The following is a 23,047-nucleotide window of genomic DNA, read 5'->3' as shown; positions in this document are numbered from 1 at the left end:
AAAGGTTCCGTATGGAATTTCTGCTCGAGGTATTCCATCATAACTGGGATGCGGTCCAAGTATGGATCCATGCGCCTCTGCTGATGTGACCTCATGTTCCCTCGCTCCATCCTTAGAGTTATAGATAAGTACCCCGTCACGTAAGCAACTTCTCATTTTTCTCATCAGATATGCCGGGATATCAAAGTATTCTCTGAGCGCTTGGAGGACGTCAGACCATCTGAGGCTATTGAATGCTTTCTTCACATCCAGTGTGGCCGAGAGGACAATCGGCCTGGAGTAGTGGTTCCTTCGCCTAGCCGCCTCTACTATCGCCACCACATTTCTGAGAGTTCGATCGTGGACATTCCCGCCCGAAAGCCATGTTATCTAATTAAGAGTCCACCTCCCTCCGTATCCACCACAGGCGTTTCTACACCTATGATTAGAGGTATACGACTTCAGTAGGTGGCCAAATCATGACACTCCATTTTAAAACCTAACGTTTGCCTTGCAGGTGATTAAGGGCAAGAGTCGTCTTTTCCACTCTTTCAAGTGTAGTTCAATATTCTGTCCAACAAAACTCCCAGGTATTTGGCTTAGTCCGTACATTCAACTTTTTTTCTTTCCAAGTAGGTTGGTTAACTTGTTTTTCCTACGAAAAAATACTACTTCTGTCTTAGAAGGATTCCGCTGGGCTACTTTCCGTACCAGGCTACTTTTGCGACGTGCCGCAATAACCACGTCTTGAGCATACGCGACAGATTTTACATTATTTTTCCACTGAGACAATAATTTGTTGTTAATGGCTATATTCCAAAGAAGTACCCCTCTCCTTTCATATATCTGGATGTAGGAAAAGCAGTTCTTATGATTTTCCTACAACCTGTCATGGAACTTCCTTTGCTTGCCCGGATTTTAGACGCTTTTCTCCCATTCGCGGAAATTTTGCTACAACCTATCCTAGGCTTCGTTCGCTCAGCCGGACCGTAGGAAGATTTCTTAAAAGTATTTTCTCTATCTATACCTCTCTTAGTAGCTTGTTTGCCTAGTCCGGATATAGAGAGATACTTTCAATATCAAAACGACGCCTCGCTACTTCTACTTTTTTCCCTACCCCACTTTGCCGCCGTTCCGCAATAACCACATTTTGAGTATACGCGACCGCTTTTACACCACTTTTCCACTGAGGCAATAATTTGTTGCTAATGGCTGTATTCCAAAGAAGTACCCCTCTCCTGGGCGTAAAGCTGGTCGTAGAATTAGTAGGGCTATCCTAGGCCTTGTTCGCTCAGCCGGATCATAGGAAAATTTCTTAAGAGTATTTTCTCTACCTACACCTCTCTTAGGAGCTTATTCGCCTAGTTCGAATATAGAATGAGAGACTTCCAATACCAAAACGACGGCTCGCTATTTTCTACTATTTTCCCTACCCCACTTTGCCGTTGTGCCGCAATACCCACATTTTGAGTATACGCGACCGCTTTCACACCACTTTTCCACTAATACAATAATTTGTTGTTAATGCCTATATTCCAAAGAAGTACCCTCTCCTTTCAGATAGCTGGATTTAGCTCTTATGATTTTCCTACAACCTGCCATGGAATTTGTTCTCTTGCCCAGATTTTAGTGGCATTCTTCCAATTCGTGGATTCTTCCCTACAACCTATCCTTTGCCTCTTTCGATCTGCCGGACCGTAGGAAGATTTCTTAAGAGCATTTTCCCTTTCTACACCTCTCTTAGGAGCTTGTTCGCCTAGTTCGGATATAGAGAGAGAGACTTACAATATTAAAACATTTCTACTACTTTCCCTACCCGACTTTGCCGCCGTTCCGCAATAACCACATTTTGAACATACGCGACCTCTTTTACGCCACTTTTCCACTGAGACAATAATTTGTTGTTAATGCCTATATTCCAAAGAAGTACCCTCTCCTTTCAGATTGCTGGATTTAGCTCTTATGGTGTTCCTACAACCTGCCATGGAATTTGTTCTCTTGCCCAGATTTTAGTGGCATTCTTCCCATTCGCGGAAATTTCCTTACAGCCTATCCTTGGCCTCGTTCGCTCAGCCGGATCGTTCGAAGATTTCTTAAGAGCACCTTTTTTTCTTTCTACACCTCTCTTAGGAGCTTGTTCGCCTAGTTCGAATATAGAGAGAGATACTTTCAATATCAAAACGACGCCTCGCAGCAACTTCACTTCGTTTTCACCTCACACTTGTTTTTTAAGTTTCTTACAGCAGGCAACACGAGGCCACCGTAGCGCAGAGGTTAGCATGTCCGCCTACGACGCTGAACGCCTGGGTTCGAATCCTGTCGAGACCATCAGAAAAAATTTTAATGCTGGCAACATTTGTGAGGTACTATGCCATGTAAAACTTCTCTCCAAAGTGGTGTCGCACTGCGGAACACCGTTCGGACTCGGCTATAAAAAGAAGGTTCCTTATCATTGAGCTTATATATTTTTTTTTCATTCAAATTTGGTTGTCACTAAGTAGCGGTGTTGCGAAATTACTTTATCGATATCACTTAGAAACTTAATGTGTTATAGTCATGATTAAATTAATTACTGAACAAAGAGGGATTTTAATTGACACTTTTTGCTGTTGACAATATGTCGGGCAGTTATCAACACATTGACCCATAACTTATGGAGTTTTATCATTGCTATGGTAACCACTGCCAGAAAAAGGACGACCATCATGATGTCATCCATACTCGAGGAACGCGCAGCAACTATCATACAGTACTCGACGTGCACAGTCAATGCTAATGAAACGAAATGCTCTAACTAAGTTTCGAGTAGTTAACACTTGAAAAGCACAACAACACAGTATAAAGGAACGGTTGGAAGGATCCTTAAACAGACAACAGCAGGAGTGCCAGGACAAAACAGACGTATGACGATGATAGCAAAAGGACAACTGCAAAAAAGACAGCATGTCATGTAAATGCCTGAATAGTTAAAATGAAGCACCAGCACACCAGCACACCAGTACACCAGCAGGAATAAGTGGAAACAGCACCACAATGAGAACGATAAAAAAAAAGCAAAGCGAAGAGAAACAACAATAATTGAAGTGGGAAATGGAACTTAGATTCCTTTGCAACAAGCTCTCACTGCGGGAACAACGGATATTCACAACAAGGATAACAAAAGCAGAAACATTGACACTAATTCCCACCCATTTCCTTTATATCATTCCACACCGCCATTGGAGAAGTGTGATAAAGTTTATTGCCTTTTGTGGCATGTCACAAAGTGTCGGATGATTTAACAATATTCACTTGGAGACATGTTAATTTTAAATAGCGATTTAAGAAACCCAGTTGGATTTGAACTTGAACAGGTCAGGATGATTATAACGACATACCTGTCGTTACTCAAATTAAGCATTATTGAACTTTTTACCTCTATCATTTGCATTGTCAATACATAAAGGTATATGTAATACACATATACCTATACATATTATGTATATGTATTGGTATATTGCTGATCGTCTAGGAAGATCTAGACAGGTTCATCCAGTTGTTGTTGTTCATGTAGCAGTGTGTTGTGTGTCTAAATTTTGTCTGCTTGATTCTGTTGAGTATCAAGATCTAGTAACTCTGCGACTAAGGTGGAGTGCGTCCAGAGGTATCTGGGTCTGAGATGAGTGGGTCTGGCTGGGCAGTTAAACAGGTGACGTGAGGTCCCTGGTCACAATCGGGGCATACATTCTGCACATTAGCATCAATCCTTGCTATGCTATGTAAGAGTTGAGGCGGCTGATTCTGCCGGATCGTAATTGAGCCAGAACTACTCTGGTTTGCCGGGGGAGGTCAATATCTTAAGGTGCCATGGGAGGCAGTTGTTCTCCAAGGAACACATTCACCGCGTAGGTATTTACCACATCTGCTACCGCATCTGCCACCGCATCTGCTACCGCATCCGCTACCGCATTTGCTACTGCATCTGCTACCGCATCTTCTACCTCATCTGCTTACGCATCTGCTACCGCATCTTCTACCTCATCTGCTAACGCATCTGCTACCGTGTATGCATAATTGTTGTCTTGATATGCCGCTTGATCTAAAGGTTCTCTCTTGTAGCGCTGGACCTCGCAATCTAGATTATGTAGATCTACCATAAGACTTCTGGATTTCTATCCACAAGATGATGATTTGGATGGTCTCTGCGATAACAGCCCAGAAGGTATTGCTTAGACAACATGTAGTCATGTCTTTACAAGGGTATGATGTTTGTCTCCTGATGGAATTGGTCCACGTGAGAACTGAGGAGACAGCCCGTTGCAGTTCGAAAAGCGGCATTCTGACAGATCCAAATATTGTTCCACTACTGATGAGACCACTCTGGCGCTACATAACTTACCACAGACCGGCCAATTGCTTGGTACGTGGTCAACAAGGTTTCTTTGTCAGCACCCCAAGCGCTGGATGCCGGCAAGTGGCTTGAGGACCTTGTTTCTACTTTTGACTTTATCGCCAATTTGCTGTGGCATGTAAGGAGAATTTGTTACAGCTGTCAAATGTAACACCAAGTACTTTAGGACAGTTGATGATCGGAATTGACACCCCGTCGACCATCACTTTCAGCTCTCTACGCACCTCATGTGTGTTTGTGGTGAACAATGTGGCTGAAGATTTGGAATGGAATGGAGGATAGGTGGAGGTTAAACAGTGCCCGAGATATTACCCCGCCTTGAAAAACTCCCCGTTTCACTCTACGGTGTTTCGATTTCTTATCCCTTAATTCCACAAATGACTGGCGACTACACAGATAACGGCGCTGTCCAACTATTAGCATCACACAGGCTGAAACTTTGAACTTCAATCTGTGTGGTGTTCTTCGTTATCTCTAGAGCTTAGCTGGGAGGTACCGGGCCCGTCCACAGGTTGCGTATAGTGGAATGATCCATACAGAGTAGCTGCAACTGCAGTCGCGGACAATCAGCTGTAGGAGTGGAGTGAGAGGCCAGGTGGCACCGGTTCTTGCTTAAATACTGAGTGCCTATAATGCTCGATACGACAAGGCAAGTTATTGGCGCCTTTAAATAACCAATGGCCATCATGTTACCACGGCGATTGGTCTTACAGACCGGAACGAGGTTGCTCGTCTATATTGTCCATTTGCATGTGGCCACGACAACTACACAGATAATACACGACCCAGCGTTTCAGGCCTGACTGGAGGAACGTATTGACGATGTCCTCAGATAGTGTGGCATGGCTGAATAGTTTGATGTTGAACGCCTTTGATGGGTTCAGTGCTACGAGGACCATCCGATCACATGGTCTGGGATGATTGAAGCATCGGCAAATATATGCGGTACTAACATGCAAAGCACTTGTTGTGCTATGCAGTCTTCGAAATCCATGTTGATGCTCGGAAATTCTCCAACTAGGCTCGGAGGAGTAGTTTCGTTACGTTCGACTCCCCCTTACTTGGTTCTTTTCCAGCTTCAGTAGAGGGATTACTCTGCCCATCTTCCAGACATCGGGTACTATAAGAGTGTTCAAAGATAGGTTGAGGACACATGTAAGGTACTCCACTCCAGGTATATCCAAATTCTTCAGCATCAGTGCAGTGATTCCGTTGGGCCCCGAAAACGCCTTTGATGACTTGGCGACATGGTGCTAGGGATGACATTCGTAACTTCGTCCACGGTAAATTGTGATGGCCGTCCATCGGCTCGGAGACCAACGTAAACGACAAATGACTCTCCTAAGAGACCTGTCACTCTCGGGGTGCACAATAAATTGACGCTTGAACAACTTGGTGCACCTCTTTGAATCAGTTTCAGATGACATTCGTAACTTCGTCCACGGTAAATTGTGATGGCTGTCCATCGGCGCGGAGAGCACGTATACGACGATTGACTCTCCTCCCAGCCCTGTCACTCTCGGGATGCACAATAAATTGACGGTTGAACAACTTGGCGAACCTCTTTGGATCAGTCACAGTAATGTCGCCAAAAGTGGCTGAGGTGGTCGGTTGATGGTGAGAATTATGGGTTGTCTGATCCCAAAGAAATGTAGACTTGCCAAGTTACGTTACTCAGAAGATCAGGGGGTGCAATGGTAATATCTGGTGAGCTGCTGCACTTCCTCGTAATCCTAGTGGGGGCATCCTCATTAAGCGATCCTTGCGTAGCACATTGTATCCGTGACAATCATGCAAGCTGCAGGGTTTTCACATCCATCAGCGATCCTAGAAAGAGTTTGCTGACAAGTACGCGGTCGATTTGATTACGGGTGTTTTCATCTGGTGATTCCCAAGTGTATTTGTGTATATTTTTATGAAGGAAATTTGTGTCTCGAATAAAGAGCCGGTTTCAAGCGCAGTCGCCATTATTACTGACATCGCTAAGTCCTTGCATTCCCATGATTGTTTGTAGATTATTGTTCTTGTTGCCCACCTTGACATTGAAATTCCCCATGACAAGTTTAATGTCTCCTTTCGATAGAGAGCGCGTCACAGAGCCGAGTTAGGAATTGATCCTTTGTTTCATCGATATTTTGCGGAATTTTGAATTCAATCTTGCTGTCATAATGAGTTCAGATATCAAATTTTATGATAGAAGAGCTCGCTTTGCTTTTGGTGAAAGTAAAAGATCGGCCCGATGAGTTCCATTGCCTGAAAAAATGAAGGGGTAACCAACTTGAAGATCCATGCTTCCGGATTTAGGCCATTGTACTTCACTTAAACCGAGAATGTCTAGTTTGTAGTTTGACATCTCATTCTGGACTTAGTAAAGTCTCGATGCTTCTGAAAAATTTGTGGCGCTCCATATTTCAATCTTAATCCGTAGGTCGTCATCGAGGGGTTGTTGGTTCCATTTTTTCTTGTTGGTGTTTCTGTATTCATGATTTTTAGATGGATGGCGGATTGCGCCATCGCATCGGTACCTATTGCAGGGGCTGCCAGCAACCCTCTAGGCAGGGTTTTCTAAATCTTCTGAAAATCTGGCAGCGCCAGCGGCTACTTTATAGCACCATCATAGGATGGGGGTATACTAATCTAATCATTCCGTATGTAAAACTTCGAAATATTGATCTGAGCCACGCCCGTCCGTCGAAATCACGATAGCGTTCGAACGCGTAAAGCTAGCCGCTTGAAATTTTGCACAGATACTTAGTATTGATGTAGGTCGTTGGGGATTGAAAATGGGCCATATCGGTTCTGATTTGGATATAGATCCCATATAAACTGATTTCCCGATTTGACTTCTTGTCCGCAGTTTTTGTCCGATTTGGCTGGAATTTTACACATAGTATTCTGTTACGACTTCCAACAACCGTGCCAAGTACGGTCCAAATCGGTCGATAACCTGATATAGCTCTAATATAAACCAATCTCCTGATTTGACTTCTTGAGCCCTTACAGGCCGCAGTTTTTGTCCGATTTGGCTGAAATTTTGCATGTAGTGTTCTGTTATGACTTTCAACAACTGTGCCAAGTACGGTCCAAATCGGACTATAACTTGTTTAGCTCCCATATAAACCGATCTTCTGATTTGACTTCTTGAGCCCTTACAGGCCGCTGTTTTTGTTCGATTTGGCTGAAATTTTGCATGTAGTGTTCTGTTATGACTTTCAACAACTGTGCTAAGTACAGTCCAAATCGGACTATAACTTGTTATAGCTCCCATATAAACCGATCTTCTGATTTGACTTCTTGAGCCCTTACAAGCCGCAATTTATGATCGATTTGGCAAAAATTTTGCATGTAGTGTTCTGTTATGGCTTTCAACAACTGTGCCAAGTACGGTCCAAATCGATGTATAACCTGATATAGCTCCCATATAAACCGATCTCCCGATTTTACTTCTTGAGCCCTTACAAGCCGCAATTTATGTTCGATTTGGCTAAAATTTGCATGTAATGTTCTGTATTGACTTTCAACAAATGTATCGAGTACGGTCCAAATCGGACTATAACTTGATATAGCTCCCATGTAAACCGATCTCCCGATTTGACTTGTTGAGCCCTTACAAATCGCAATTTTTGTCCGATGTGGCTGAAATTTTGCATGCGGTGTTCTGTTACTACTTTCAACAACCGTGTCAAGTAAGGTCCAAATCAGTCTATGACCTGATATAGCTCCCATATAAACCGGCAGAAGTTTGGTATGTAGAACAAAATTATGCTCATCAACTAAATTTATTTTGTGTTTCATTGTTTTTCAAGTCGATCGTAATGACCAAGCGAATGCAACACCCAAAGGAGAGATTGTTAAATGAGTCTTGAAGAAAGAAATTGCCAGTTCCGCAGAAAAGGCAGAACACATATCACCCCACTGATTGACGCGTTTCGATAGTTGGGTTTCTTTATCTCATCGGCACCATCGTGAACTATGTCCGTCCATCTGACCGGCCTACAGTTCACAGCCTGTTGTTCGTAGTACTTATAGTAGAGATCATAAGCACAAATCCTATGTGAAATCTCAATTACTACCACCAGCTCTAAGCTTTTTCACTGAGCACTATCTCTTCAAACAAACTCCAACTCCCTCTATGGCCTTTGCATTCATTTTAATCCTTTGTCAACGTGGCAAGCTCCGCCTGCCGACGTCAACATGACCACCACACATGTGGTGGATTTTGTTTAAGAGACGAGCTTTCCGTCTTCCATTTTGCAACAACAGTATCAATACTGTTGTTGCAAAATGTTGTTTTTTTTAAGTTCCCCGTGCTCAGGGTGTACTATCATCTTTTTCATCTCTTTGGCTTTTTAACAGCCGGTCGTGCGAATCAATTTCTGTTTCATTGTTTTTCAAGTCGAGCTTAATGACCAAGCGAATACAACACCCAAAGGAGAGATTGTTGAATGAGTCTTGTAAAAATTATTGGCAGAATCCATGGTGGTGGGTTTTCAAGATCTGGCCCGGCCGAATTTGCTAAGGGTGTACTATCATCTTTTTCATCTCTTTGGCTTTTTAACAGGCGGTAGTGCGAATCAATTTCTGTTTCATTGTTTTTCAAGTAGAGCTTAATTACCAAGTAAATGCAACACCCAAAGGAGAGATTGTTAAATGAGTCTTGTATAAATTTTTAGCAGAATCCATGGTGGTGGGTTTCCAAGATTCGGCCCGGTCGAACTTATTGCGCTTTTACTTGTTTTAGGTCATCCGCTGTCGACCCTATTGCAAGGACCCGTCGTGTTCGAATTCGAATCCGTGCAAGCGGGACACTCCCTGGTTGTGCTAACTTTTTGGTTCGCCACGCATATTTTATTTCTGCGGTACTCGTCATATTTGATGAGCTTTCTCCAATCCACCACCTGGGGAGGCATCCGACGAGAGGAGTACCATGGAAATTCCCACAGTTTCAATTTTTTCTTGGAGTTTTTTCAATTTGCCAAAAATAAATTCTACCCACATTTTTTTACAAAAATCCCCAAAATTCCCATTTCGATGATTTCAAAACCAGAATTGTTTAGTAAATTGAATGAAAAAGCTGCAAATATTGTTCAACATTCTTTTTATGAGGTCCCTTTTTACATGTAAGGTCTTACATGGGAAGGTCTCCTTTTGCTGGTGAAAAACTTGCAACTGCTTTGCAAGCCTTTTCATTTGCACATAATTTGATGTTGTTGCCAGTTAATGAATCCCTATAGACACCCACGTAAAACAGGAAGTAACATCTTGTGCAGCAACATCAATGACACCATTGGCAGATAATTGCATCAACAGCCTTAACACGGTCATTTAGGACGTATTGTTGTCGTAACGTTAGCGACAAAACTCAAGTCGATGTTTATGTTTCTGGGCAAATCTAAGGCTAAACAAATGATAAAGACAACAAGCAGCACATTGGTGTAGGTTTAAGCTGAAGTGTTACTACATCAGGATCATGTAGATGCAACCTAGTCCTCAATGTCATCATGTCTACCAATGATGTGTCATCAAACCGAATAAAAGTGACCCTTGACGCACACTTTCTAGCAAAGACTCACATCCAGACACACTTAGAGGGGGAAAAAAAGAAAACAAACATACCAAAAAGTAAGAGGTTTTCAAACTTTCAAGGAGGAAATTACTGTATGTTATGTGTCCCGTCACGTTTTTCAGCACAGTCAAGAGACTTAAACAACCAACTCTTCTTGCTGTCTACCACTATGACCATGTTATAGCCGCTCTATATGGTATTTGCGATGCATGTTCCCACACATTCTTTTCGTTTTCGAAAAGTTGTTTTTTTTTTTTTTTGGCATAACCATAGATGAAGTTGCTAAAATGCTTTTCATCTTTACTTCCGCATTTTATTCTTTCAACTTTGTTTTCTACATTGGCACATCAGGTAGCATTCTGTCCATAGGTATGGTGTTTTGTATGAAATATTTAACTTTGAAGTTAATTAACACTGACACTTGCTGATACGCGTTCCTCAGTAAGAATAGGAAAGAATCCCTCCAAACCATTTAATACCAAACGAGGTCTCAGACAAGGAGACAGCCTATCGTGTGATCTCTTCAATATCCTGCTGGAGAAGATTATACGAGGTATGTCACACTAATCACAAGAGAACACATGCTACTCGCCGGACGACATCGATATCATAGGTCGGTCACCGGAAGTAGTAACTGCAGCCTTTGAAAGAATCGAAAGAGAGTCAGAGAAAATGGGTCTGACAGTAAATGGAGATAAGACGAAATGGATGGTCTCAACTCCCAAAACGCCTTGTAATATCAACCAGATAAAGAAAATGGAGAAAGTTGGGAACCACAACTTTGAGACAGTTAGTAACTTTATCTACCTCGGCACCGCCATAACCGAAACGAATGGCACCAGTTTTGAGATAAAGCGATGAATAATACTGGCAAACAGATGCTTCTTTTGACTAAGTGAGCAGTTTAGAAACAAGGCCACCTCTTGACAGACCAAGATCACACTACACAAGACACTGATACTACTCGTGCTGTTATGTGGTTCTGAAGCATCGGTACTTGTGAAATCAGATGAGACAGTGCTTGGAGTATTTGAGAGAAGGATTCTTCGTAAAATATATGGACCAGTTTGCGTTAATGAAGAATATAGGCGGCGTATGGACCACGAGCTGTATGAAGACGATACCATAGTTACACGCATCAAAATACAGCGGCTGCGTTGGCTAGGTCATGTTGTCAGAACGGATGAAGAAGCTCCAGCAAAGAAATCTTTTGAAGGCAATCACGGTGGTACACGCAAACCGGGAAGACCAAAAGCCCGATGGAAAGATCAAGTGGTTTGAGGCACCTCGAAACTTGGTATCAGAGATTTTAAAATGAGCCCAGAAGATCGAGGCGCTTGGAGCGCTATTCTACGTTCGGCTAGTGGAACAAATATTCTGTCATAGCCAATTAAAGTAATGTAAGTAAAGTTAATTGAGTAAATAGTGACCTATTACATAAATGACCTATTACAGTTGCTGACTGAGGAGGGATTTGAACCCATCTGCTACGCAGACGATGTTATAATTCTTCTAAGGGGTAAGGATCCGAACGAGCTGTGCAGAAGTGCCGAAAGGGTCTTGCATATGGCATAAGACTGGGCTAGACCCAGAGGTCTCAATATTAGCCCAGAGAAGACTGAAGTATACCTGTTCACGAGGAAGACGAATGCTAGAAATTTTTCGAGATTCGAAAAAATTAAGGAGTTACAGTGTTTTTGGCCTCAAATACGACCTTGAATTTTCACGCCCAAAAAAATTGGTTTCTGCCATGTTTTTTACAGAAAATTTAACAGTATTGCTTCATTAGCACCACTGCGGAAAGCGATTTTCCTCACGAAGCCAACGGTGTCCAAAAACTTCTTAAAATTTCAAAACTTAGAAAGTTACAGCAATTGCAATTCATGTTGAATTTTTTTGAATAATTGTTGATATGAATTATGCTATTTTGAAGCAATACTCATTAAGTTTTCCAGGAAACAGGAAAGAGTATTGCTTCGTCCAGCACCATTACGGAAAGAGATTTACTACGAATTCAACGGTGTCCTCAGAATTTTGAAATTCGCAAAACAAAAGATGTTGCAGCAATTTCAAACTCATCTTGATTTTTTACCATTTTTCGCATATTGATTATGCGATTTTGAGCTTGTTATTTGAAGAAAAAACCTAGGAGTTGCACTAATACGATTTTTTTGCCATAATCTTCAATACTGTATACTCAACTCAAAAATTTTTTTCGCATCAAAAATTACAAATTTTTATAAGGGGTTAGCATTTGCTAAAAAAATGCAAAACATATAAAATGTGAATTTTTAAGTAATTCTACTTATTGTTCGAATCTTCTTCGAATTCCGAACTGAGGAATGCTGGAAATTTCTCGAAATACGAAAAAATGAAGGAGTTACGGTGTTTTTGGCCTTAAATACGACCTTGAATTTTTACAACCAATAAAATTTGTTTTTGCGATGTTTTTTACAGGAAATTTAACAGTATTGCTTCATACAGCACCACTGCGGAAAGTGATTTTCCTCACGAATCCAACAGTCTGAATTCTGAAGTTTTCAAAACTAAGGAAGTTATAGCAATTGCAAACTCACGTTGAATTTTTTTTAAATCATTTTTGATATGAATTATGCTATTTCGAAGCAATGCTCATTAAGTTTTCAAGGAAACAGAAAAGAGTATTGCTTGGTCCAGCACCATTACGGAAAGAGATTTACTTCGCGAATCCAACGGTGTCCTCAGAATTTTGAAATTCGCAAAACAAAAGATGTTACAGTAATTTCAAACTCATCTTGATTTTTTAGCATTTTTCGGATACTAATTATTCTATTTTGAGTTTGTTTTTTGAAGAAAAAGCTTAGGAATTGCACTAATCCGATTTTTTTGCCATAAACTTCAATACTGTATACTCAACTCAAAAAATTTTTTTGGCATCAAAAATTGCTAATTTTCATAAGGGGTTAGCCTTTGCTAAAAAAATTCAAAAAAAATTAAATTTGAATTTTTAAGTAATTTTTGTTATTGTACGAATCTTCTTCGAATTCCGAACTGAGGAATGTTGGAAATTTTTCGAAATTCGAAAAAATGAAGGAGTTATGGTGTTTTTGGCCTTAAATATGACCTTGAATTTTTACTCCCAAAAAAATTGGTTTTTGCGATGTTTTTTTTACTAGAAATTTAACAATATTGCTTCATACAGCACCACTGCGAAAAGCAATTTTCCTCACAAATCCAACGGTGTCCGAAAATTTCTGAAGTTTTTAAAACTAAGGAAGTTATAGCAATAGCAAACTCACGTTGGTTTTTTTGAATTTTTGTACTCTACACCACTACTGTGGTACAAGATATTATAACTTAGTGAATTTGTTTGTAACACCAGCAGAAAGAGAGATAGACCCATTGATAAGTATGCCGATCAGAATCTCTTTTTGATTCGATTAGCTATGTGTGTTCTACAACGACCCACCCATTTAGTGGGTGGGCCGTTGTCCTAGACTCTGTCCTAAGTGTGTATACCAGATTTGTAGTCAACTTCCAAAGACCTTTCATTCGATACCCATTTTGTAACGTTGGACATTTACGCCCGTTTTGTGTGTTTTTGGGGTTGGGGAGGTCCCGTAGACACCTTGAACCAAGTTCTTATAGCAGATGTGTACTCAGCTTCCAACTATCTTTAGTTTTACACCCATATTGTCCAAATCGATAAATATGTCCTGTTGAGGGGTTTTGGGGGGTAGGGTGGCACCTCAGACGCCAAGAAATAAATTTTTTTTATCAGCATTGGACTCTACCTGTTAATAGCTTTCATTGGACATCCATATTGTCCCAATCAGAAAAATTTGTCCTGCTGGGTGGTGTACTTGTATTCTACTTTTAAATACCTTTCATTTGATACCCACATTGGCCAAAGCGGTAAAATTGTCGTGTTGGGTGGTGTTTATGGGGGGTGGTGTTTATGGGGGGTGGGAGACCCTCCCTTAGGGTTACATTTTAATGCCAAATTCGTACTCTACTCTTAAATATCTTTTTATTTGGTTCTCTTTTTGGGCTTTTTTGGGGGTAGGGGACCCCCCGAAAATTAAAAGTGAATTTTTGTTTTCCTTTCGTTTGATACCTAATAAATACCTTTCATTTGATACCCATATTGTCCCAATCGGTACACATGTCCGTTCGGATGGGTTTTGGGATGGGGCGTCCCCCCAAAATATTTGACCCCAACATTTTATACCAAATTTGTGTTTTTGGGATACTAAAGGGTGATTTTTTTGAGGTTAGGATTTTCATGCATTAGTATTTGACAGATCACGTGGGATTTCAGACATGGTGTCAAAGAGAAAGATGCTCAGTATGCTTTGACATTTCATCATGAATAGACTTACTAACGAGCAACGCTTGCAAATCATTGAATTTTATTACCAAAATCAGTGTTCGGTTCGAAATGTGTTCATTCACCGTAACGTTGCGTCCAACAGCATCTTTGAAAAAATACGGTCCAATGATTCCACCAGCGTACAAACCACACCAAACACTGCATGGGCAGTTCTTGAACGGCTTCTGGTTGCTCTTCACTCCAAATGCGGCAATTTTGCTTATTTACGTAGCCATTCAACCAGGAATGAGCCTCATCGCTGAACGGTGAATGAACACATTTTGAACCGAACACTGATTTTGGTAATAAAATTCAATGATTTGCAAGCGTTGCTCGTTAGTAAGTCTATTCATGATAAAATGTCAAAGCATACTGAGCATCTTTCTCTTTGACACCATGTCTGAAATCCCACGTGATCTGTCAAATACTAATGCATGAAAATCCTAACCTCAAAAAAATCACCCTTTATAAGGTGGCATACAAAATTTTGCTTAAATCGGTGCACGCGTCTCCGAGATCGGTAAGGGGGAGGGTCCGACCCCCCCTCAGATATCAAAAAACATAGTACTCTATTTTCACCGGGCGCTCAAACTCTACCATCTTTGAACAGACAAACAAACAAACAAAGCGCAAAAATTAGATTTTTATATAATAGATTGTATTGTTCCATTTGATCCTTTCAACTAAATCGATTAGGAAGTCAACTCGTTATTTTTATTTTGATGCTCGTATCTCAAAACAACTCTTGAGAATATAATGCTGCTTATAATATTTAGTGCCTATAACAAAATTTCGTTTTAATATAAATTTTTTTGTAATTTTATTAACTTTTGTTGGGTTTCTGTTCTTTTTCTTGCAGAAGACGCTGTTCATATCACAGCCATACTTGGTGAAGGTGTCATATTCAACTGTCACGTTGAATTCCCCAATGACCATCCAGTCCCGTACGTCCTACAGTGGGACAAGAAGGTGAGCGAAACGGTACGATATCACAAGATAATATTTCTTCTCTAAACTCTCTTTTTTAGTATTATTAAAGCGTCAGGACAGAAAGAAAAAAAAAGATAAAAACAAAACAGAATACAATAAAGAAAGAAAGAAGACAGGATAGTTTTGCATTAAAATACAAACTGTTAAAGGAAACAATCCTTTATGACAAAGATAAAAACTAAAAACGTAAACTTTCAAATGAACAAACACGCCCCCACCAACTTGTCCCAAGACACCCGTATCGAAAACCGGATAACAAGAAACGTTTGTTTTCAAAACTTCATGTTTAAGTGATATGAAAAAAGTTTTCCTTAAATTTAAATATATAGAAATCTTACACTAGGAAAACAAACGTTTGCCTTCACCACTTTTCGATAGACCAAAACAAAACTTTTGATTTTAATTTCAATCCCAGATACTGTGAGTATTTGCGAAACAAACCAAATGAAATCAAAGAGAATATTTCTATGCCTCTAGAAGACTTTCTAAACATATAAACAATTTTAACAAAATTTAGATTTGTTCCAATTTTAATTTTGCCTTGAATTGGTTGTAGAGTAATGACTTGAGATATTGAACTAACCCCTTAATTTTTTGTTTCTAAATAACCAAAAGTATTAAAAATAATTTACAACAATTGAAGTTTGTTAAATAAAATGACCATTTTATCAAAAAAAAAACCAAAATATTGGCTGTAATTATAACAATAATCCCAAAGTTATGTTCCATTTTATGATTTCTTTCAAAACTCGAGTTAATTGTTATATGAATATGTCTAACAAAAGAGTTTAACCTCTTGGTGTTTTGGTTGAAAAAAAAAAAAAAAAAACAGAAAAAACAATTAAACCTTAAAGCTTGTTTAACATACCATACCCACCACAAAATTTTTCTTTTATATCTTATAGCTTTATTAACCTTTTTTGTGTAAGGCCAAGTTTTTCTTTGAAGGCTTCCTTATCTTTAAGTTTGAGATACCTACCATCATATTCCAACTGTTTGCCCCGGAAAGCTCTACTATGTTTTTTCAACATTTTTTATTTTTGCCGAGACCAAAACTGCAACACTATACAAAAGTTATCTATCAAGCATTGCCCAAATGTACAAACAAAATCTTATATTTAGGCTTTTGAATAGATTCGTAAAGGCTGTTTTTTTTTTCTTTAAAAATCAACATACATTTAAAGCTTTACATTAAGCAAATATAGTTTGTACACGAAACAAGCTCCTTAGAATGCAAAACGCTTAAGTCTAGTGCGAAACACATACACGAACAACTACAAAAGTTCATTTATTTTTTAGTTTTGAGATTTAGTTTTTGTTGCCCAACGTATTTGAATGATGTGATGTTTGTGGAAAATGTCTAACTTGTATATGGCAATGGCATTGAAATGAATGAACTTGCATTGGTTGACTTGCTCAGAATCTATTCATAGTGCAACATAATATCATGGTCCATGCAGTATTACAAAATGAGTATCAGTCAAGGACCATTACTGGTCCACAATGAACAAGTCTTTCGTCCTAATTGTGGTAGAAGTTGTATTCTTCATGAATTGCCGCGAAGCATATAATATATAACCTAACCTAAATGCTAAGGTGTGTACAAGGGGATAATGCCCAAATATGTGTGGTACAGGGTATTGTAAAGTACATTTGCTTGACCCATTCATAACTATACCGATCGATTCAGAATCCGTCTTTCCGTATGTCCGTCTGTCTTTTCATGTTAATTTGTATACTACAGGTAGCAATTTTCATCCAATCGTCTTCAAATTTGGCATAGGCATCTTTTTTTGTTCTTGAGACGAAGCCTATTGAAAGTGGAAAAATCGGATTAGATTTCGTTATAGTTCCCATATACGCCATATCTCATATTCTTAGGCAACAACTTTCATTCCCAACTTCTAGAAAGACCTCAGAATCGCTTTGATAGTCGGAAGCCACAAGAGAGGAAATAAAATCCCTCTTTGATGAGCTCCTCTATTGGTTCGTTGCTTCAAAGGTGCGTTGATAATTCGACCTTTCGGCTTCGTTTCAACCCAATTAACCAAAAGAGGAAGGAACCTTATGTCTACTAGAAGGAAGAGCAGAATCACTTTCAGAATCAATTAGCGATGTCCGTCTGTCTTTACGTGTTACAATAGTTTGTGTAAAAAGTACAGATCGCTATTTTCATCCAATTGCCTTATAATTTGTCATAGACATCTTTTTTGACCTAGAGACCTATTTGAACTGGAAAAAATCGGTTTAGATTTGGGTATGGCTCCCATATCTGCACATATCTCATCTGCTGAGGCAACTACTTTCACCCTCTCCTTCTGGAAAGGCCTCAGAATCGCTTTGATAACCGGAAGCCACAAGAGAGGGGATAAAATCCCGGTTTGAGGAGATCATCTGTTGGTACGTTGATAATCCTACCTTTCGGTTTCATTGATAACTAAACCGGTCGACTCAGAATCACTTTCGGAATCGATTTAGCGATATCCGTCTGTCTGTCTGTCCGTCTGTCTTTCAATGTTAATTTGTGTACAAAGTATAGGTCGCAATTTTCATCCAATTTTCTTCAAATTTGCCATAGCCATCTTTTTGGGCCCAAAGACGAAGCCTATTGAAAGTGGAAAAAATGGGGTTAAATTTGGGTATAGCTCCAATATCTGCACATATCTCATCTGCTTAGGCAATTACTTTCAACCACTCCTTCTGGAAATACCTCAGAATCGCTTTGATAATCGGAAGAGAAGGGATAAAATCCCTGTTTTAGGAGGTCCTCTATTGGTACATCCTACCTTTCGGCATCATTTCAACCCTATTTACCAAAAGAGAGATGGAACCTCATGTCTACCAGAGCACAATGTTTGGACTCTCATCTATCCCATTAAGATCTCTTTTCATGATTTAAAGGTCAAGTGTACGTTTGCGCAGGTCAACGTGGCGCAGAAGTTAGCATGTCCGCCGGTGACGCCGAACACCTGGGTTCGAATCCCGGCATGAACATAAACAAAAATTGTCATCGTTGGACCCAATGGTTCAACCATGTCTTAAACAAGTGATCTCGCTAAGCGGCATGCCGTTCCGACTCGGTGTAAAAAAGAGGCCCCATATTATTGAACTAAAACTTGAATAGGACTGTTCTCTTTGATATGAAAGAAGTATTCCCTGGTCCTTAATGAAATTGTCCTGGGAAAATACGTACATATATATATACCTTGGTCTGTTCGTTGTTGTCTTCTACCGGGTCATAGATAAGACTTTTGTAATAGAATTTGGCTTTTTCGGCATTGCTTCCAGCCTTTTATTTACCGGGTTAAATCTGGAGACAATCTGGTAGCTACACATATTAGAAGGCGCCATCTGGCGGTGTTATACAAACAGGATGCAGTACGTACTAGCTATATCAGGTTATGGACCGATTCGGGGCATATTTAGGTTGGATGTTTGAAACCATAATAGAAGTCATTGTGCAAAATTTCTGCCAAGCCGGATAAGAGTAGCGCTCTATAGAGGCTCCCCGCTGGCGCACATCTTGAGCCCAATCCAACCGGATGACCCACCCACACAGGGCTCGTCGGGTGCCGTTTCGATGCCTTCCCCTCCTGTCTCGATTGTGGCAGGGGAACTCCCAATGGCAATCCTCCAGGATTTAGTGAAATGGTCGATAGTTCCTCAGAGATGACTCAGCAGTTGGGAGATGACTCAGCAGTTGTTGCTAAATACTTGCAACAACTGATCTCCCAATTCCCCAATCCCACCGCTTCTATAGTCCTTCAGTTTCAACTTGTTGAATCCGTAGGGCACAATTCCATCAGACTTGTTGAGGTCTGTGAGACCGCCGGAGTTTAGTACGAATATTGCATATCTCCTGTGGTCGCCCTCAGCCCTCATCTAATCTACCAATCTTCCAGTCGGCGGTTGAAATATTGGGATTATAGTCCTATAATCCCAATATAATAATGGCGACCATTAGTCTCCCAAGTATGGATTCAGGATCTGAGGGAATCCTTGTTATCCATGCGTGTGCCATTGGTCGAGATATAACTTCCTTCTTGACTAAATCCAGAGCTGTGCCTCGTCAGATATCACCAATCTTCGTTAGGGCGCAAGGATACATTTCCATTGATCGTTGATCCCCGAAGGCAATTAGTTTGAATCGGCCCCGATACCAACCTGCATTGTCGCAGACTGGAGGAAGCCCAGATAATTCCGCAAGGACATCGGAGTATACAGATGACAGTCCATGGACTATCCCACTCCAATTGTTCCAAGGTGTACAGCCCTTTTCTTCTCCCTTATCGATAACTACCATCACCAAGCTGTCCGTAGCGACATTTTCAAAGGTGTTTGGATTCGTTTGGGCATGAGATCATAATTCATTTTTAGAAAATATATTTTAATATTTCAAAAATTTCATTTCGTTCTTGAATTCTAATCTTTATCACTTTTGGGCTTTTTTCTATTTTTTTATGTTTAAAAAAAATTCGGTGTTTGTGTTGTTTTTAGCAAACACTCATCACACCACCGCATATTCAATAGATACGTGAGCATAAGTAAGTGACGGGACCCAAGTATTGCCATCTGGAAGATCTTATTATACGGATGGATCAAAGCTAGAGGACAGAGTGGGCCTGGGGGTCTACATTGAGAACCCAGGAACTAAGATCTGTTTTAGACTGCCTGACCATAGTATGATACTGCAAGCGGAGATCCGGGCGATCATGGAATGCGTGAAGTGGTGTGGTGCTAACGTGAGGACCGCGAGCGAAAACATCTTTACCGACAGTAAAATTGCCATAAGGGCAATAATAACCAGGATGGTAAGGTCACGAACAGTCTTGCAGTGTAAGAAGGAGATTAACTCCTTCTCTGAGGATGGCAAAATCCGCATCGCTTGGGTGCCAGACCATAACGGAATAAGGGGAAATGAAAAAGCCATCGATTTGGCGGTGAAGGCCAGAGGACTCCCGTCACTAAACTTGGTTAACCCCAAGCCTTTCGGGTCGGCGCAGTCTGAGTTAAGGGAGTGGGCGACGAATGCATGCGCATGCAACATTGTGGAACAGTGAAACGGTCGGTAGGATGCTGAAAATCCTATGGGGGGATCAAGATCGTGAGAAGACGAGGCTACTACTGAAAGGAAGCAAGAAGGAGGTCAGTATCGCTTTTGGTATCATAACGGGACACATAGAACTACGAGCTCACTTATGTGGCAAGTGATAGCATGTGTTGGGCATGAGGGGAAGTTGATGAGACGTTGGAGCATTTCCTTTGTCATTGCCCGGCTTTCGTGTCTAACAGATACCGGCACTTAGGTGAGGGACACAATACCCGACATGTACCAACTTAGGGGAGTGGTATTGAATTGTTGTTAGTACCACGGAATTCCTAACTTAAAATTTTCTTTTTAGAGGTTACTCTATAGTTTTTAGAGCGCACAACTAGCCGATTACTGGCTTAGGTGTACGTCCATAGTGGCATGTGTCGGATTAATATCTGCACCCTCTTTTCAACCTAACCTAACCTAACATTTTGCATAGTGAGTTTTCTTGGGAGCTCAGTCCACAACCTAGATCCACTAGTATTGCCCTCACTAGAGCCTACTTACAAGCGGTGTGTTAACTTTGTCATTGCCTTTCCATTACCTTCAAATATTGAAGTAAGAAAAATAGGCGATCCCGTAATGTTTGTCCGTCTGTCAGAAAGCATGCTGTATTAATTCTGTTGAACAATTTCCCTGAATTACCTCTATTATTTACAACTAGGTTTTCGTTTCTACTGCATAAACATCAATCAGGCAATGCATTTAAATTATTTTTATTTTTTTTATTTACATACACTTGAGAAAAAAACCACAACACTTTAAATGCTTTTTAGAATAAAGAAACTGAAACAAAAATGAAGCGAAATTCATAAGGAAAACTATAAAATCTAATATATAAAATTTTAACCAAAAGTCTTTTAAAAAGACATAGATTTTATTAGAAAGAGAAAGAGAGAGAGAGTGAGAGAAGAAAAATTTCCATCCCACCCACCAATACCACAACCACCCACCACCAACAACCACAACGAACTCAATTCGCAAGTTCCATTGTACTTCAGCAATAATCAATGACAATCATAGCGAATAAATAATTCTATTACAAATTTGTTGATTATAATCGAATGAATCGAAGAGGACGAGTAATTAAATTTCAATCTCCACCCTCCACCACCACCACCACCACCTATTACCACTTCAAACCTAGTTCACTCAATGAAACCAATCGCAAACTTGTCACCAAAAAAAAAAAAAAACTAAACTGCATTTGTGTTGTAGTCTCTTTAAATTTAATTATTTTAACACGTTTTGTTCCTGTTGAAACTAGAACTCCTGTACCATATGAATTCAGTAAAGCAAACATCGAAATGCACACTAGAAATCTATCACGTATTAGTGTTTACAAAATCAAAATCAATCAAAACAACTAAAAAACAACAACAACCTGGAAAATGTACTCTCAAAATTGATAGAAAAAAACAACTCTCACGTTCGTGCTTCGCCACTTTAAAATTTCTACTACTGTTCTATATCTACACAAATTTAAAATGGTTATTAATTTATATAAATTCGCATTACACCACATTTTTGTTATTATTACTATTTTTTTATGTTTTATTGTTTTGCAAAAAACGACTCTAAGCATACTGGTTGTGAATAATCCAATTTATATTTAATTGAACTTAAAAAATGTTTATCAATAGAGATAATTTCACGTATATCTATTTTGCAAGCGCATCAAGTTTTTGTTTCATTTACACCAAAACGTTGTTTTGATTTTGCTCCAAAAAACTTGCTATTCCAACTTACCTCTCCAACTATTATCATTCATTTGTATGCGTTTATTGATATTTTACTTTCCCTCTCGTCAGATATGGTTTTATGGCATTTTCCCTTTAATTGACTTAAAATAGAAATCCAAAAATCACTTAAAACACACACCGAAATTGATTAGTAATTTTTTTTACCCTGTATTTCATATGCTGTGATGTTTTTGTTTTGCCTTTCGAATAGTGGTATGCAATTAATTTTAATGATTTTTGTTTTGTTTTTTTGCAAGTAGAAATTTTTCATTTATTTTACTAAATACGCACAGAAAAAAGGTGATTACCATGGCAATAAATTTGATGTTGCAGTTCATTAAATGTTTGAAAATATTTTATTACATAGAATTTACAGATTTTTATGGTAAGTTCAAATTGATTTTACATTTATGCTGAAATGGTTTGACCAACGCCCAGGATGAACTTTATAGTTCAACAGTTTAATCACACAAAAAAAAAACTTGGAGAAAAATTTGTTATACGAGTACAGCTGTATAAATTTTTGCCCAATAATGGTTAGAGTCAACAGTTTAATCACAAAAAAACCCAAGAGAAAAATTTTTTATTAGGGTTATAAGAGTACTACTGTATAAATTTCTGCACTTATATTGAAAATGCGGATTTTTATCATCAAAAATGGTTTTATTAATATTCAAAGTATCATTCAGCCTCATTTATATACTTTCGTAGGCGCTCAAACCAATTTTCGAAGCGTTTTTTTCATTCCGATTGAGACACTTTTCAGAACATGGTTATGGAACACTTTAACATCATATTCTGGTGAAGAAAATCTTTGATTTCCTAATGTGGGGAAATAAGAAGAAGGTTGCCAAGTCAGCACTGTACGGCGGATGACCCATCCTTTCGATGTTTTGGACAATCAATAAGGCACTTGTTTGAGCCGATTTCTGAGGGC

At 39.6% G+C, this 23,047-nt stretch overlaps 1 protein-coding gene across 3 annotated transcripts in view; it reads left to right on the top strand.

The window, feature by feature from the left end:
* LOC106093533 (protein turtle) overlaps window positions 1-23,047 on the top strand; it is a 479,313-nt gene that overhangs the window by 211,073 nt on the left and 245,193 nt on the right. For all 3 annotated transcript variants that reach the window (XM_059365881.1, XM_059365880.1, XM_059365882.1), the window contains exon 4: window positions 15,146-15,267. In XM_059365881.1, the coding sequence (XP_059221864.1) occupies window positions 15,146-15,267 (122 nt within the window). The remainder of the gene's footprint in view (window positions 1-15,145; window positions 15,268-23,047) is intronic.

Source organism: Stomoxys calcitrans, chromosome 3 (genome assembly GCF_963082655.1).
Source record: "Stomoxys calcitrans chromosome 3, idStoCalc2.1, whole genome shotgun sequence".
Classification (NCBI taxonomy): domain Eukaryota; kingdom Metazoa; phylum Arthropoda; class Insecta; order Diptera; family Muscidae; genus Stomoxys; species Stomoxys calcitrans.
Note: the sequence above shows the minus strand (reverse complement) of the source record. Positions and strands in the feature narration are given on the sequence as shown.